Genomic DNA, 19,030 nt, shown 5'->3' on the forward strand with positions numbered 1-19,030 from the left:
CGGCATTATAGAAACCTGATAAAGAAATAAGTCAAGCACTATCAAAAAGTCACACAATAAGCCTGTAGCAAAGGCAAGAACAAAATCCAGATCTTCCAGTTCTATAGTTTTATGTCAGTAAGAACCTGCTTATTCCTAGGTCTAAAACCTTGAGACCTTGATTAGTTAAAACTTTTTAAATATTCATTTTAAAATGAACAGCTTGTAATATAATAGTGATGTCAAATCATAAAAAATTAAATACATACAATGCCTTTAAAGTCCACTTTACTTACCTGCCAGAACCTGAGACCAACACTTAAAATTCAGTATTTCCCTTGCTACAGTTTATAAAGCGGTATAAAGAATGCATGGAATGAGACTTCCTGAAATGCTTAGAACAGTGCTAGTAGATGTGAAAATGAATAAATATTACAATTACAAAACAAAATAAAAGAACAGTGTTAGTAATGTCATCAGCATCTTGAAGTATAAACATCTTAGAACTGAGATATTGCAAAGAAAGAGGTTCTAAGTCAGGGGTGGGCAAGTATTTTGGCCTGAGGGCTACACAGGGACTTTTGATGAGCTATCACAGGCCGAGTCAGCATTCCCCCTCACACACTTCCCTCTGGTGGAAGGTGGCCAGGAGCTGGAGACCTGCACACTGGGGCAGGAGCCAGCCTGCTGAAGCTGCCTGCCTGGAACAGCATGGTGCAGCATGGCAGGGGCAAGAGCAGGAGCATCTGCTGAAGGCAGGGGGAACAGTACAGCACCCAGCTAGTTGCAGTCACATTGGTAACAGCCCTGCTAGACGCTGTGCGTGGGCTGCCCCAGCATGAGCAGGTAGGGTTTGGCCCCATGTGGAGCTCTAAGGGGGCAGCCATGGCCCAGATCCTGGCAGGCCAGATCTGGCCCACGGGCTGCATTTTGCCTCCCCTCCCCATTTTAAGTTAATCTTCAAACATTCTAAATTCTAAAGCCATATACACAAGTAAATCCTTTAAGGATTCTGATCTAATCTTTTTCCACCTATATAAATGTGGTATTTTAAAAAAAATGGATAGGTCATTGCTAGTTATAACTTCATATTAAAATCCAAATACCTTCAAAGTGAGGTATGAAACAGTTAGAGAAATTAAATTCCTTAATTTTCAGGCCTTAAGACAGAAGTCACTGCTATGGGGAGAGGTATTTACATTCTAACAAATACAAAAGCAGATAGTAATAGGGAGTTTCAAAACCACACTGCAAAAGTATTTGCATATAAGAATTAATACAGGCGGTCCTCAGACTTACAACACAATTGGTTCCTGAAAACCGCGTCTTAAGTTGAAACGTTGTAACTCAGAACTAATTTTCTCATTAGAAATAATTTTATAAATGGGGGATTGGTTCCTGAACCAAGGCGTGATACCCTATTTTCAATAAAAATACCACAGAATTTTGTACTCTATCAATTGTACGTGAGTAATATAGCTACATTAATGTATTTTATATTGTAAATAGAAATCAGATTGATTTAGAAGGACTTCTTTGCGGTAACTTTGCTGGACTTTTTGAAAGGCTCTTGGCTGGAGTCTTCTCAGGAGTCTTGGCTGCAGGTTTTTTCTGGAGCCTTGTCTGCTTTCTTAAAGAAAGTGTCCAAGGAAGTTTAGACAGACGTTCTCCAGGGAGATGAGCGACACAGCGAACTTATTCTCTGCCATGGCGTAGCACTGGATTAAGCGTTGTAAAGTCAAAATTGGCATTGTAAAGTTGAAACAGGGTGTCAATTTATAAATGTTATAAGTGCAAACCATTGGTAACTTGAAACATTGTAAGTCAAGGACTGCCTGTATACATTTGCCTGGTTCGTTTGTTTGTTTGTTTTGGGGGGGTTGTTTTATTTTAACCGAATTTACCTATTCAAACTGCTTCAAATTTTCTTTCTTTTATTCACACAAAATAGGCAGCAGGCAAGACGTTCCCTCCCCATCCAGAACAGTAAATGTATATGTATACATATATATTAATGCGATTATCTAAAGACTTCCTCAAATTCTGTACAAATCTCAATTCCTCTTAATTTGCACACAATACCCACAGATTTAGTTAATCAAAAACTGATGCAGTTTACCTTTAAAACTGCTGCAAGTTTTAGCACAGGTACTCCATAAACACACTTTTAACTATCACTTCGGCACTTACTTGCACATAGTAAAACTATGCATGATATTAGTCCAAAGCCAAAGGTTCTTGATTTACCACACAGATCACTGGGCTGGCCCACCAGTCAACACAGCCTGATCAGCCTATAGCTAAGCACTGCTCAGTATGGGTGTGTACTCCAGATACCCCCTGCAAAGAAGCCATGCACTAATTAGCTCCTATGTGACTGCAACTGGGTTTTCTTGCCATGAGTTCTGGCATCCTCCAAAAATTTATATGCAGGTGAGGCATAGGGTAACTTGGTCTGGCTTTACTTAATGGAGGGCAGTGCCACACTAGTCATATGCACCAGGCTGAGAAAAAGCAACAGGCAGATTCTGGGTGAACTGTTTGGGGCCCCATGCGGTGATGTTTGCCAGATATTGAAGGCTGGTGAAGAAACTGGAATCATTGGAAGTGAGGAGAAAGGGGAAGGATTAACTCCATAGCAAGCTGAAAAATTACATTTTGTTAAGGTGAATAAATGCGCTTCACACATTAGAGATCTGTTGCAATCTGTCTGCAGGTCAGTCCCCCACACCCACCCAAAAGTAAGCCTTAACTCTAGAGCAGGGATAGGCAATTATTTTGGGCGGAGGCCCGCTTACTGAGTTTTCGCAAGCCATCAACGGCTCCATGACATGCAGCCAGAGGCAGATAAATATTAATTTTCTCAATATTTTAGGGGCTCTGTGGGCCAGATAGAATGGCCTGGTGGGTTGCATCCAGCCAGTGGGCAGCATTTTGCCCACCCCTGTTCTAGAGCATAAGACATCCATTAGTAAAAGGTAGTGACTTCACAAGCTACCACAAAACCAGGCCAGTTTTCTCTGCTTACAAGGCACTTGTTACAATTTACTGAGGTCTCTGTATCAAATTAGTGCAAATTTACAACCATATAGCTCAATATCAATGTTTGCTTTTGTATGTTATAACAACACACTATTGACTACAAATATTCAAATTTCAAACTGTAACAGAAATCAGATAGTGATAAGAATGCTTTAATGCAAATGAATTGCTCTGATAGCAAACCAGCTGTATCAAATTTTTTTTTTCCAGATTTGATCCTGTGATAGCTTATCCCCTCCCCAACAGTGACAGAAGACATGAAAAACATCTTAATGTATACACAAAGCATAAGCAAGCACTCAGTTTCACTAGACAACATCTAAAATATGTAAATACCTGTTCCTGCAGATCGTAGTCATAGCTATCATGCAGCAGAAGACTGAGGACATACCGAGTATAAATCATGGCATCAATGCCACACTTCTCTAGCTCTTGTCCCAGCCAGGTCTGCACTGGGCCCAAAGCATGAAGCAGAGACATTTCAGAAACAGATACAGGGCCTGGATAAGAGCTTGAGGAGCTTTCAGATGGCAAACCATCCACAACAATTGTACAGATAGGGCGCATGAATCTAGGTGGTTGGCATCCTTATAACGTGAAGCATTTTCTGTAGTTGATATTCCGTCGATATCTGGAGGTGATTTTCACTCCAGTATATAGGAGAGAGGCTTGACTTCTAGGACAATCATTTATATTTCCTGGCAGTTAGCCGTCTAGAGACGAACATCACTCTTCAGGCATGACCAGTGAATAAACTAAATCCTAATAGCAAACACATATGTAGATGTGTTTTTCTACCTTAATTTCACATTGAGGCCAGATGCAAGTCCCCAGCCGGACCTATAAAGAAGAAAAAAAAGGTAAGTTGTCATCATATATTCCATTTAAAAGAGAAACATTAATAGTGAGCAAATATTTCAAATTGCAGTTACTTACGTATTCTGCTTACTCTACAGCAAAGGAGCCAAACTCACCTCGTGCCCCAGGCCAGCAGGAGCATAGGGACACAGCTGAACATCAGGGCACAGAGACAATGGTGATTTACAGTGCCACCACTATCACTGTTATGATCACACAGTTGCCAGGAGCAACTGCTTATTTTTTATTTATTTATTTTTTTTTGCATGTGCTCCCCCCCCCAAGCTGGCACCCAGGGCAACTGTGCCATTCATTTCACCCTAGTTATGCTACTGCAGGCCGGATCTGGACCACAGGGCCCAGTGCACAAGAAAACAACAGTAGCTTTGGCTCTAGCTCCAACCTGGAGCACGTGGCAGCAGCTCTGACTTAGAGCATGTGGTGGTTGTTCCAGACCCTGCCATGTGCCTTGTGCCAGAGTCAAAGCTGCTGTCACTGTATGTCTCATGCCATGGCAGCAGTTCCAGCTCTAGAATGGGATATACAACAGGGGAGGGTAACCAGGGAGGTAGGGTTATGACAGCGGTGTCAAGCAAAGCAACCAGACAGTATCCAGGGTTTTCAGCCCTCACACCACCAACTGCCATGTCCACTGTGGCAGGCCACTCACCTCTAGCCACACCCCCAGCTACCTGTGGCCCACCAGTAGCAGCGCAGGCCAACTCTATGCAACCTGGAAAGTTCTCCCAAGTTTCCAGATTTATAAGCAGGCATCACTAATACTTTCTTCCGAGAGGGTACAATCCAGCTCAAGTTAAAGCAGAGACCAGTTTTTTACCCCACTTTCTTAGCCAAGTCAACTAGTTTAAAGTACTAAGTACTCTTTGGCTTGCAAGGACTTAGTCCCAGAAATCACTACAAATATGTAAGACAGTGCTGGAGTGCCAGAAATTTACTGAAAGAACACCAATTTATTAATAGTATATTTCTTTGTGCATTTAAAAAAAATTTCAACATGACTGAAGTGTTCCATTTTGAGTGCAATAGATATTTACTTTGTCCACATTAAAATAACTTTGTATTTATATACAAATTTTAGAATTGCAACGAAGAGATTGAAATCGGAGCTAAATATTTAAACATTATCAAAATGAAGTGTTTATTTTCCCCAAAATTTTATTTTGCAGGAATTCTTCATTATTAAGTCATGGAACAGAAATATTCAATTCCCACATAAAGCTAGGGAAGCAGTTCTAATTCGATATATAAAAAACAATAAATTGCAAGAAATAACAAAGAGACTGAGAACTTTGTAGTGCGCACACACAAAAGATATGTCCAAACATCACTAAAAGTTGGAAGACTGGCATCAAAAGCCTCCTCTTCGAAAACCCCATCTATTCAGCTAACAAGTGTTAAAATTAAAACTTACCTTGTCTACATTAGACTCAACATGTGTGAACTAAAATATACCCTTATTCCTACAGGTTTAGCTCTCTCACATGAACACTGAGTCTCCCATTTTCTGGGCGAGTGCCATAACTACTAAGCTACTGATCTAACAAACCTCCACGCCATTGTTAGCCATGTCTTTTTTCCTCAAATAAGGTTTCAGGGATGTATATCTTCCCAGGTGGACTGAAGTCAGACCATGCAGCATAAGTGAAGCTAGTCAGCTAGGTGGCTAAACTGGATGGCATCTGAACACATCCACTAGGATAGGTTTAAGTCAGGGGTTTTCAGCCGGAGGTTTGCGTACCCCTGGGGGTACTTGGGATGACCTCAGGGGGTACTCTGCAGTGGGCACTGCCACTCGCACTTCCACCAGCACTGTGCTGATTGGCCAGGGGAAACCCTCCCCCACCCTGCTCGACAACTGGCTGCTGGGGGACCCCGCCCCCCCCTTTTGTCATCTGGCCACCAGGAGATGTCTCCTTGACCTGTTGCCCGGGGGATACTGACCCAAAAAGGTTGAAAAGCCCTGGTCTAAGTCACGCGGGATGAATTAGGATCTAAAATCTTTCCACATGACACTTAGTGCCACTTACACATCTAGGAAGCAGAAGAGAACCTAGGTGGACTGCAGCCGTGTCAGTGCTAGTCACAGCAAGTTACCTTTAAAATGCCATAAAGGCTTTCACCATGATAAGTACCCTCTAAATGTTGTAAAGTGATGCTACTTCAGGTGATGGTTATCTTTGATCCGTTATACCCAGGTACCTCCAGGGCAGGGGTAGGCAACGTTTTTTGGCCAGTGCACTGAAAAAACCACAATGTTTACTTTGGAAGGTGCCAGAGTGCTGGCATGCCAGAAAAACAAAATGGGGGGGAGGGGAGGAGGGAGTACATAGCAGGACGCACTGCATATTAGTATATTTAATAATCATAAATGTTGCCTTTGTTGTTGTGTATTCCTTTTTTGTTGAGCATGTTGCAATGACAGAGAGAGAAAGAGAGAGACAAATGAGAGAGAGAGAGAGAGAGAGAACCACACACACCCACAGAACCATGTACGCAAATATAGAGAACCAGAACACACCCATAACAGACACATGCACACAAATATCCGGAACCAGACGTGTGCACACAGACGCACAGAACCAGATGAGTGGGCCCATGGAGCCGGGCTCCTGGGCCACTGGACAAAGTCTGACACAACAATGCCCTGGTCCTGCCAAAGCCCCTCTGCTTCCCCAGGGAGCCAGCCCCCGGGCTGCAGCGCGGCTGGCCAAGGCCCCAGCCCGAAGCTTGCCCATCAGCCCAACCACCCACCCACCCTGCACAGCGAAGCCCGCAAAAGGTGCAGTGGTCCTGGCAAGGGACAGCGCCAGCCTCATCCTGGTGGGGGCCGGGCCGGGGCTGGACTCAGAGCGGGTGGGAGTCAGGTGAGCTCAGCTGTAAGCAGTCTGGGCTCCATGGTTGGCAGAAGCTACCAGAGCCTGGGCTGGCATCACCCAGGAGGCTGCAAACAGCTGCCCCGGGCTCTGGCATCAGCTCCATACTGGCGGGTGTGTGCCTCGGAGCGGATGGTGGGGATAGAGCCTGAGACAGCACAGCCCTCGTGCTGTCTGCTCTGAGGTTCACGTGCAGTTGCCGCCAGCAGGGAGCTGATGCCAGGGCTGTGGAGCCCGGCGCAGTTGTTTGCAGCCTGCCCGCTGCTTGCTGCAGCTGCCCAGAGCCCAGGCTGGCTACAAACAGCTGCGCTAGGAGCAGAGTCATCAGCTCTGTGCCAGCAGTGAGAAAGAGGCCGGGGTTGCACTGCCTCAGGCCGCTCCCCAACTGTCTGCTCTGAGGCACGCGTGCACCCACCAGTATGGAGCTAATGCCAGAGCCCGGAGCAGATGTTTGCAGCCTCCTGGCTGCAACCAGCCCAGACTCTAGGTAGCTGCTGCCAACCACAGATCCCTGTCTGCTTGCACCAGGGCTTGCAGCTGCACAGCCGCCTGCTGGGATCAGCCTGGGCTTCATCACTGGCAGAAGCTGCCTAAAGCCCAGGATAGTGGTGGTGTACCGAGCAAAATGGCCTCACGTGCTGTGCTTGGCACACATGCCGGGGGTTGCGGATGCCTGCTCCAGGGTGTTGTTAGTCTGCTACAGGGTGATAAAATGCTCTTTTTCATTCCTCCAGCATACCAGGATCCACAATTCCCAGCCCTTCCTACTCCTTTGCTTCACAGGCAAGCTTTCAGCCTTCCTGAATTCTTCTGCCCAGGGAGGTGGTGCTGGCCTTAAGCCAAAACCCTTCCTGCCCCTAGGGAAGCGCAACCTCAGCATACTTTACAGCTTTGAGCACCCAGTTGCAGCTGCCCAGCTTGCTGCTTCCTCTGCTATGCAGCAAACACACTGGATTTCAGCTCTGTCCCAGCATGGCATGCATGCAGTGAGCCCACATTAAGTCTCAGCTATGCCCCGGTGTGAGTGCTAACCCAACTCCCCCCACAATTCAATCTCAATTCAGTTAAATGCATGCAAGATTTTGGGCTGTTTTATTATTCTTTTTCTAGCCCCCCCCCCATCACTTCAGTCTTTTTTTTCAAGAGTTTTCCCCTCCCACCTGTGGCTCCAAAGTGAGGGAAGCCAGAGTCTCTGTGGTGTTTTTTCTGCCTCCAAGCTACATGCCACCCTCCCACCCATCTGCTACTCCAGAGAAGGGCTAACAAACTGGCTCCTGAGAGCTCGTCAGGCCCTCTAGTGTCAAGTCACAGTTGTGCAGGTCTGCGACAGTATTAACACACTTAACCTGTGACTGCTCTGAAGATAACTTTATGGCGGCATAACATCCCATAGATTTAAAATGTTTTAAAGGTAACCTGTAACTGCAGTCTCACATGTATAATAGGGGAAACAGAATCTGGCCCTTTGGGTTTAAACCAGTGAATCTCAACCAGGGTGCACCAGGGTGCCACCCATTATTAGTCCTGTCAGATGTGCAAATGCTGACACATGATTCATAATATATATCCATAGATTTCAAATAAGAATCTATAGGGTCAAAATCATTTGGACTAGGCTGCAGTCTTTCCAAGTTCTTTCCAACAAAATTTCACTAATATTCTTCTGTAGACAAAAAAGTTTAAGCTAAGAGCTGGGATTTTATGAGGGCTGCCTACACTACAAGCTCAGGTACACACAGTTACAGCATAACAGCTGAGCTTCTACACAACTTGCACACAAACACAGATGTACTCCCTGTACTCTCAGGCAGAAGACCAAGTGATAAAAGAAGACAGACCCCAACATCATTCCTGGCAACAGAAGCAAGAGATGCCAAAAAATCACCTGCTCCGGCAACTATTAACTGTTCAGGTCCAACTGAAGACCTGAACAGGTAGAGGCTTAAGAGGCTTAAAGGTTGTAAACCATTTACACACTAAGCCCACATGCTCCCGGAAGAGATTGGGGATGCTGAACCAAACTTTTAGACTAGGGACAGAAGTAACACATAAATCAGTTTAAGTGATCAGAAACTGGTTTAAACTTGTAACAGAACATAAGTTCAGTGCACACAAACCAGTTTAAAAATGGCTGAAACTTGTTTAAAATAAACTTGGTTGAATGTAGTATCAGAGGGCATTTTTACACATGTAAGCGCTGCAGTGCTGGGCGCTTTGAAAAGTGCCTGGTGCTGCAAGGCTTGCAGTTGTATAAGTGGCAAAATGCATGTCAGCGCTGAGAAAATGGTTGCAGCGTGCTTTTGAACTAAAATACATCAGAAGTGCTTCAGTTTGAAAGCATACCACTGCCATTTTCTGTGCGCTGATGCACGTTTTGCTGCTTATACAACTGCAAGCAGCACAGCATGGAGCACATCAGCTTGCATGAGGAGCAGAATTGCTTAATCAAGATCTGAATCGGCAGATCTCCAGTGTGTCCTGGCATGAAAAAGGAGATGCATAAAATGCCCAGACTTAACTGATTTGGGTCAAACTGGTTTATTAGGGGTGAACCAATAGAAATTTTGGGGGCCAATACTGATGCTTGATTTATAAGATGCCATATTGCCCAATACTGATATGCAGCTGGGCAGCTTGGAGACCAGCATTTGGCTGGTAAGTCTGGTGTAGGGGGAAGGAATAAGCAGGGGGGGAGGGGGCAGATTGAGGCCCCCCCCACAGTGATGGAGGGAGTGGGGCAGGGAAAGGTGCTGACCAGCCAGGCAGGGCAGGGCACAAGACAGAGCCATGAGTGGCTTGTTTGGGGGGAGGGCACGGGGAGTGGGGGACAGCTCCCACAACTGCACACACCCCAACAGGGGACCGATGCATCAGTGCACCTCTATGGTTTATGCAACCTCCATCTCAGACCTTCCTGGTTTAATTTAAACCAGCCCTCCAGCATCCCAGCATTCTTCTCAGCCCTGGACTATGTATGCTATCTGCTCCAGACAGCAGAGCTGGCCCTGCCCCTTTGCTCTCTGGCTAGAGCAGGAACGAGACATGGTCAGACACTGGCTGACATGGCCCCTTGAAGTGGCATGAGGCAGGCATTGCCCCCTGAGGTGGGGTGGGGTGTACGGGGCCAGATTGTTCTTGGTTCCCCTACCCAGGCAAGGAGGGGCTGTCATGGGGTTGCAGGTGGCTGGGCAGGGGAGGGCTCTGCCCAGCAGTTGCAGCTCTGTAACAACCCAACTCAGCAGCACAGGCCAGGGCTGGCCGGGTAACAGGCTGCCTGGGTGGCTCAGAGGTGCTGGCAGGCCCCAAGCCCAGCAGCCACCTGCCACAGCCACCACCGCTGCTCCCCCTGCCCTGTGCAGCACCTGGCAGCTGCAGCCACATCAAAAGCTGCGGGCTGACCAGGGCCGGGGCTGGGTGGGCTGTTCTGTCCACCTCACCTCCAGCTGCTGCTGCCACCCCTGCCCCCTGCCGTGATTTTTTGGGTGGGCAGGGGGAGCTTCAGCCTGGCAGCTTCTGTCCAGGACACAGAGCTCTGGCTCCAGTTCTTGGATGCCTTAGACTAACCTGCAAAGACTGAATCAATTCAGGCTCCAGCTTTCTGAATGTCTGTCCCTAGCCATAGGAGGAACAGAGTGGACCAACAGCTGGGAAAGGTCAGACCTATTCATAGATGCTAGGGTCGGAAGGGACCTCAATAGATCATTGAGTCCAACCCCCTGCATAGGCAGGAAAGCGTGCTGGTTTCAGATGACCCCAGCTAGATGCTTATCTAACCTCCTCTTGAAGACCCCCAGGGTAGGGGAGAGCACCACCTCCCTTGGGAGCCCATTCCAGACCTTGGCCACTCGAACTGTGAAGAAGTTCTTCCTAATGTCTAGTCTAAATCTGCTCTCTGCTAGCTTGTGGCCATTATTTCTTGTAACCCCCGGGGGCGCCTTGGTGAATAAAACCTCACCAATTCCCTTCTGTGCCCCCGTGATGAACTTATAGGCAGCCACAAGGTCGCCTCTCAACCTTCTCTTGAGGAGGCTGAAGAGGTCCAGGTGCCCCAGTCTCTCCTCATAGGGCTTGGCCTGCAAGCCCCTAACCATACAAGTGGCCCTTCTCTGGACCCTCTCCAGGTTATCCACATCCCTCTTGAAGTGCGGTGCCCAAAACTGCACGCAGTATTCCAACTGCGGTCTGACCAGCACCCGACAGAGGGGAAGTATCACCTCCTTGGATCTGTTCGTCATGCATCTGCTGATGCATGATAAAGTGCCATTAGCTTTTTTGATGACTTCGTCACACTGCCGACTCATGTTCATCTTGGAGTCCACTAGGACTCCAAGATCCCTTTCCACTTCCGTTCCACCAAGCAGGTCATTCCCTAGGCTGTAGGTATGCTGGACATTTTTCCTCCCTAGGTGCAGCACTTTGCATATGGGCAGAATTGCATTCTGTTGTTTTCTGCCCATATGTCCAACCTATCCAGGTCTGCTTGTAGTTGTTCCCTGCCCTCCGGCGTGTCCATTTCTCCCCACAGTTTTGTGTCATCCGCAAACTTGGACAGAGTACACTTCACTCCCTTGTCCAAGTCACTGATGAAGATATTGAAGAGTACTGGTCCAAGGACCAAGCCCTGCGGGACCCCACTGCCCACACCCTTCCAGGTCAATACCGACCCATCCACTACGACTCTCTGGTTGCGACCCTCTAGCCAATTCACCACCCACTGGACTGTGTAGTCATCCAAGTCACAGCCTCTTAACTTGTTTACCAGTATGGTGTGGGATACCGTACCGAAGGCCTTCTTGAAGTCTAAGTATACGACATCAACCCCTACTCCTGCGTCCAGGTGTTTTGTAACCTGGTCATAAAAAGAGACTAGATTAGTCAGGCATGATCTACCTGCTATGAACCCGTGCTGGTTTCCCCTCAGCATAATTTGTCCTGTCGGGCTCTCACAAATGTGAGCCTTGATAATTTTTTCAAAGACTTTGCCTAGGATGGAGGTGAGACTGACTGGCCTATAGTTGCCTGGGTCCTCCTTCCTCCCCTTCTTGAAAATGGGGACCACACTGGCCCTTTTCCAGTGCTCCGGGACCTGGCCTGTGCGCAACGAGTGTTCAAATATTTCCGCCAGTGGTTGCGCAATGACGTCAGCCAGTGCCTTCAGTACTCTCAGATGGAGCTCATCCGGGCCTGCCAACTTAAAGGCACCCAGTTCCTCCAAGTGACCCTGCACCATCTCAGGGTCTACGCTTTGTAGTCTGGTGCCTTGCTGGTGCCTCTCTACAATCCCAGTGAGAGCCTTGTCCTGCCCCTCACTTAGGAACACAGAGGCAAAGAACTCATTGAGGAGTTCAGCCTTGTCCCCCCTGTCTGTCACCAATTGCTTCTGTCCATTTAGTAGAGGTCTTATTCCACCCTGGGCCTTCCTTTTGCTCCCTATATATCTAAAAAACAATTTTTTGTTATCCTTAACTTGGGATGCCATCCTCAGCTCCATGGTAGCTTTGGCCTGTCTAACTGCCTCCCTACACGTGTGAGCAGAGGAGGTATACTCCTCTTTGGTAATCTCTCCCCGTTTCCGCTTTTTATATGCTCCCCTTTTAGTCTGCAGGCTGCCCTGGATTTCTCTTGTCAGCCAAGGAAGCCTCCTGGCCCCTTTCCCTCTTTCCTCGTATAGTGTTTTACACCAAATGAGTCCCCCATTGGGCACAACCTTGACAGAAGTGGGGGTCAAGCAGAATAGACGGAGATGTGGACACAGTGACTTCAAAACAACACTTCAGAAGATGAACATCTTGGACAGCACCCTGTGCAAGTGCTGTGTCCAACAAACAGCAGAGCACTTAATTGAAAGCTGCAGTCTTTACAAATGACCAGATGGGGCAGATGGAATATGCACATTTAGTAATAATACCAGACAATGACTCATAGATTTGAAGTTTACATCTGATGCCATATGAAAGAAAAAGAAGCTTCTCCATAGTCCAAGTAGCAGCTTCCCCTCCCATTTTCAAGCTGCTTCATGTATATGTTTGTTCAGACCCTCAGCATTACTCAAATACACAAAAGGTGAAACAGAATCTGGCCCTTAAGTCTCTCTTCAATTCAGTTTCCCCATGTAAAAAGTGAGAATAGTTTTCTATTCCATATCTCACAAGTGTTGTAAAGAAAAAACCCCACTAAAAATGTAGGTGTTCTAATACTATGCTAATGGAGAGCTACATAAGGAGTTAAATTAGCAATAAAGCCATCTTATGTTATGGTAGTGCAGCAATTGTAGCTATGGGTATATCAGACAGTTGTCCATAGTAGCACATACAGATTACAGTGGAAAAACTAATCATTATCAATGTTTTTTTAATAGAAGCCTTGTATCTCACACATGAATAAATACTAGCGCATAAACTATAGTTAGGCTCTCAAACAGCAAAGCAAACTCACTAAAAAGTGCAGATTAGACTGAAGTTTTCCATGTTTTCAACAGCTACTTTCTCCACATCTTCCTCTCATCCTTTTAATAGCTCACAAGGACAAGTTTCTCTGTTTTGTTTCTAACGGTAAGAAAAAAACAGAAACTCTCCCCCTTCCCCAGCAAAACAAACTCCCAAGACAAAGTAGAAGTACAGCTTAAGATACAAATAATAATCAGTAAATAAAATAGCTTTATCTGTATTTTGCTAACACCCCCCTCCCCCCAAAAAACATTAGATGCCAGGTGCTTGAGATATTTGCCTGAGCAGAAAGTGTCCTAGTCCACTGAGCTTAGAATCTTACTTGAAGATGCTGGGGGCCAACCTTTTCAACAGGTGTGCCATAAATCACCCCCACACCTTCCATACTCCCCCTCTCCCCTGCTATGGCCCCTGCCTGACCTGCTTTACACACCTTTCCTTATGCTCCATGCCCATCTACTGACTTCCCTCTGATCACTGCCCAACCTGTTACCATTTTATGCTGCCTGCCCCCTCCATAGTCTGCCACATGCCACACACAGAGGCTGACCATGCCACTTGTAGCACACATGCTACAGATTGGCCACCCTTGCTTTTAACAGATTGGCCACACTTGCTGGGTAAGCTTTTTGAGAGAATCATCTTGGCACATGTTCGCAAGGGGCCAGCAGGGGAGATTATGCTTAGGGGCAACCAACATGGGCTCATCAGAGGCAGGTCCTGTCAGACCAACCTGGTGGCCATCTATGACCAGGTCACAAAATCCTTAGACGCAGGCGTAACAGTGGACGTAGTCTTTCTGGACTTTAGGAAGGCCTTCGACACTGTCTCTCACCCCATTCTCATTAAAAAAATAGGGGACTGTGGCGTCGACACCTACACAGTCAATTGGGTCACTAACTGGCAGGAGGGCTGCACACCAAGAGAGTGGTGGTGGACGCGTCTTATTCGACCGGGAGGGATGTGGGCAGTGGGGTCCCCCAGGGCTCAGTCCTCGGGCCTGCACTGTTCAGCATCTTTATCAGCGACGTGTGGATGAGGGGGTGAAAAGCACTCTGGTCAAATTTGCAGATGACACTAAGATGTGGGGGGAAGTGGGCATGCTAGTAGGGAGGAATAGGCTACATTCAGACCTAGACAGGTTACAGCGGTGGGTGGATGAGAACAGGATGGGTTTCAACACTAACAAGTGCAAGGTACTGCACCGGGGGGGGGGGGGAGAACCAGCAGCATGCCTACAGGCTGGGGAACTCCCTTCTCATCAGTGCAGAGGCAGAAAAGGATCTCGGGGTTATTATTGATGTCAAAATGAATATGGGCCGACAGCGTGAGGACGCAGTCAGGACGGCCAACCACACCTTGTCATGCATCCACAGATGCATCTCGAGCAGGTCCAAGGAGGTGATCCTCCCCCTCTATGCGACACTGGTCAGGCTGCAGTTGGAGTACTGCATCCAGTTCTGGGCGCCATACTTCAGGAGGGATGTGGATAACATGGAGAGGGTCCAGAGGAGGGCCACCCGCATGATCAGGGGGCAGCAGGGCAGGCCCTACAAGGAGAGGCTAAGGGACCTGAACCTGTTCAGCCTCCACAAGAGAAGGCTGAGGGGGGATCTAGTGGCTGTTTACAAACTAGTCAGAGGGGACCAGCAGGCATTGGGGGAGTCCCTGTTCCCCCACGCACTACCTGGAGTGACTAGAAATAACAGTCACAAGCTGGCAGAAGGTAGATTCAGACTAGACATCAGGAGGCGCTACTTCACTGTCAGGGCGGCTAGGATCTGGAACCAACTTCCAAGAGAAGTGGTGCTGGCTCCTACCCTGGGGGTCTTTAAGAGGAGGCTAGACGAACACCTTGCCAGGGTCATTTGACCCCAGTACTCTTTCCTGCCATGGCAGTGGGTCGGACTTGATGATCTACTCAGGTACCTTCTGACCCTACAAACTATAACACATGAACCAGAGGAGGCCAAGCTGGAAAAAAAAATAAAAAAAAAAAAAAAATGGAAAACAGCATAAACTTTGTTGAATTTTGAAGACAGCCTTAAAAGGTATGTTCCCTCCTTGATACACTGATTAGGAAAAAAAAAAATCTCTATGCATCTTTAACAAACTAATTTACTGTTTTCCTTCCCCTGAGGATATTGCTACAGATTCACAGATTGTAAGGGGCTGGAAGGGACCTTGCAGATAATCAGGTCCAGCCCCCCTGCTCTATGCAGGAAGACAACTGGGGTCAAGTGACCCCAGTGAGATGACTGTCCAGTCACCTTTTGAAAAACACCAGGATAGGTGATTGCACCACCTCTGGAGGGAGTTTATTCCATAGTCTGGACACCCTGCCTGTGAAGGAGTTTTTCCTGGTATTAAGCCTGAAGTGGTCTTTCAGTTTGTATCCACTGCACCTGGTCTTCCCCAGGGATGCGCTAGTGAACAGTTGTTCACCGAGCTCCTGATGCATTCCTCTGATATAGCAGTAAGCTGCTACCAAGTCCCCTCTCAACCTCCTCTTCTTTAGGCTAAAGAGGCCCAGGTCCATCAGCTTTTCCTCATACGGCTTGCCAGGCAAATCCCCAATCATACATGTAGTTATTTGCCCTGCTGACCACTGCCTCACACTGACAGCTCATATTCATGTGGTGGTCGACCATTACCCCTAGGTCCCTTTCGGCTGTGGTGTAAGTCAAGCTGTCACCACTGAGCCTGTATGTATGGGTGGGATGTTTGCTCCCAGATGAAGCACCTTACACTTACTTGGAAGTGTTAAACTTCATCTGGTTCTGGTATGCCCAACTCTCGAGCCTGTATCTGCAACCCATCTTCTGGAGTGACCACGCTGCCCCATAACTTGGTGTTGTCTGTGAACTTGGCCAATGAGCTTTTCACTCCCCCATCCAAATCATTGATAAAGATGTTGAAAAACACCAGTCCAAGCACGGACCTCTGAGGGACACCACTGGCCACTTCGCACCAGGACGACACAGATCCATTCATGACAACTCTCTGGGTCCTACCCTGTAGCCAGTTTCCCACCCACTGAACCATTGAGCAGCTGAGCCCACAGTCTTCTAGTTTTCACACAAGGATATTGTAGGATACTAGATCAAAAGCCTTTTGGAAGTCTAGGCATACAATGTCTACCATGTCTCCCATGTCCAGGTGGCAAGAGACCTGGTCATAGAAGGAGATGAGATTTGTAAGACAAGACCTACCTGTGACAAAGCCATGCTGTCTGTTGTTCAGAATCTTACCATCCACGAGCGTATCGCACGTAGATTCTTTAACGAGCTTTTCCAGGATTTTCTCTGGGATAGAGGTTAGGCTGATTGGCCTATAGTTGCCCGGATCCTCCCTATTCCCCTTCTTGAAAATGGGTACCATGCTGGCCCTCTTCCAATCTTCAGGGATTTTCCCTGCGCACCACAAGTTCTGAAAGAGCTTTGCCAGGGGTTCTGTGATGACCTCAGCCAGCTCCTTCAGCACTCTCGGATGAAGTCCATCCACTCCTGCTGACTTATGTCTAGCTTTTCCAGTTGGTATTGCACCCACTCAGTATCCACAGTAGGGAGGCTGTCATTCCTAGCATGCCTCCTATGAGCCATCTCATCCTTACCAGTGCCACCATTATTTAGATTTAAAAGCAGCCTTCTACACACCAGTCAGTAACTTGCAGTTTCCCCAGGAACTGCATTTGTTTACTAAAACTTTAAAAAAAATACAGGTTTTTTAAATGGATATTTACTTTACTGGAATTATAAAAAGTCTGACTGAAAGAACTGAGAATTGTTTGTACGAGTTACTATATACATACTGCCTCAAAAAATTAACTAGTTTTTTCTGGAAAAAAAAATCTATAACTATTTTAAGACAAAGATAATCTGATGGTCCAATGTCCAACTTTCAAGCTTAAATATTATCACTGATACATGGAAGAGGCATTTTATTATTTATCTTGCTTTCAGCAAAAATTGCAGCGCAACATAAAATTACAGTGCATTTTCACTGACACCTTCATAATATATTAGGAAAACTTTTGGAATGCATATTAAAGTTATATCATATCATTTCAGTTTGTTAAAGTTATATCATATCATTTCAGTTTGCAAGGGACATATCACCCAGATCTAAAAGCAACTACTTTGGATGAAATACATTATTTTCATTATTAAAAAGCCAAATTAAAATTTCTACACACTTTATTTTTCATAACTATTTCTAATCAGGGGTTTTTTGGGGGGAGGGGAGAGAAGAGGGCAGCAGAGGGGTTGGATTCATGCTTATGGAGTTGCTATCATTATGATGAAAAAGACAACTGTGCCTCTCCCATCTGTCACTATGGTTCAAAATGCACGCTTCTCCACACCTGCTGTAACTCCCCCAACACTCATATTTAGAAATTCCTTTCCAACTCTCCACAACTACATAACTTTGAACAATCTGTCAGCCCTCAGTTATCATGGATGAATGCAGCAAATCATGCACTGAGAACAGATCAACCATATGTTGGACCAATATACCTGTTCTGCTGTTAGATGGAAGAACATTTCAGTTTGCTGTTCTTTTTAATATGCATGTGTTCTATGCAGAACTACCACAAGAAAGGGAGAGATGGTCCCAGATATGTCCTTTTCACCCTATATGCATGGTAGTAATCTAACAGAGATGCCCAATTATATTGGGCACATTTTTTGCCAGTACTTTGAAGGGATCTCAAAGTCCTTGATGAACTTAGTGCTAACTTAGCTGCTATAGTTAATATTGTTTTTGTAAGTGTGTCTTACAGTCCTTTTTAACTATACGTATACCCCAGGAACTTATGTATAGAAAAATTAAAAAAAAACACTTTTTTTTTTTTTTTAAACACAAATTAAACTAAATATAACACTGTTTGAACCTCCTTTAGAAATATATGCAGGTACTTTGTATGGTGGGAGGTAGGTGCAGGGTGTGTGTGTGTGGGGGGTGGTTGTGAAGGGGTGCATGGAGTACGGGGGTGTGTGTGTGGGGGGGGCAGGTTGTGGGTGTGTGTGGACCAGCCCACCACATTTCCTCCCCCCGCCAATGGTGCACATCACCTGGCAGCAGGCCCTCAGAGTGCTCATGGCCACAGCAGACAGAGATCCCAGTGATACATGGCTTCTGCTGAGTCCCAGGGCCTGCACGTGGCAGCACAGAGCCAGCCCAGTAAGGCCCGCATCTTCACAACAAATTGGGCTGACTCTGTGGTAACACAAGGGGCTCGCAGCACCGCAGGTAGAAACTGTGCACCATCATACTGGGCCAGCTCTGTGCCTCCATGAGAATCTTCTAGCACTGCAGCAGGAAGCTGCATGTGGAAGCACGAAGCTGCACGCCATTGGGCTCAGCTGGCTTCGTGCCTCCACATGCGGCTTACTGCTGGAGTGCTGAAAGCCCCACGTGGAGGCACAGAGCAGGCCAGCTTGGCCCATGCCCACCCACAGACCCCATGCCTACCTACCCACACCCCCACAAAACCCACACCCACCTCCTCCTCCTGCAGGCAGGAGCTCCCTTCCACTTCCCTCTCCACTTACCAGCTATCCAGCTGCATGCTACCATGCTCAATGCCTCCACAAGGGCTCCCAGCTGGAATGCTGGAAGCCCTGTGGAGGTAGAGGCACAGAGCCTGCCAGGGTTAATTTATATTAAATTATGCTATTATGTACGGTCATGCCTTTTATGCCCCAAATTGCGCAGGTCCATAATTGTGTAACTCCCCAGGATGTATATATAGCAGCACCTACTGCTCCAGTACTGAAGCATCTCTCCCATTATAGTGCAAAAGATCAA

General features: G+C 46.9%; 1 protein-coding gene across 2 annotated transcripts in view; it reads right to left on the reverse strand.

Annotated features, from left to right (window-relative positions):
- Nucleotides 1-19,030, reverse strand: part of KIAA0232 (KIAA0232 ortholog) — a 125,813-nt gene that overhangs the window by 78,236 nt on the left and 28,547 nt on the right. The window contains exon 2 of one of the 2 annotated variants that reach the window (XM_059721557.1): nucleotides 3,358-3,861. In XM_059721557.1, coding sequence (XP_059577540.1) covers nucleotides 3,358-3,588 — 231 coding nt within the window. In that variant the 5' untranslated portion in view covers nucleotides 3,589-3,861. The remainder of the gene's footprint in view (nucleotides 1-3,357; nucleotides 3,862-19,030) is intronic. The other variant, XM_059721558.1, reaches the window with a different exon arrangement.

The sequence above is a fragment of the Alligator mississippiensis genome, chromosome 2 (assembly GCF_030867095.1).
Source record: "Alligator mississippiensis isolate rAllMis1 chromosome 2, rAllMis1, whole genome shotgun sequence".
Taxonomy (NCBI): domain Eukaryota; kingdom Metazoa; phylum Chordata; order Crocodylia; family Alligatoridae; genus Alligator; species Alligator mississippiensis.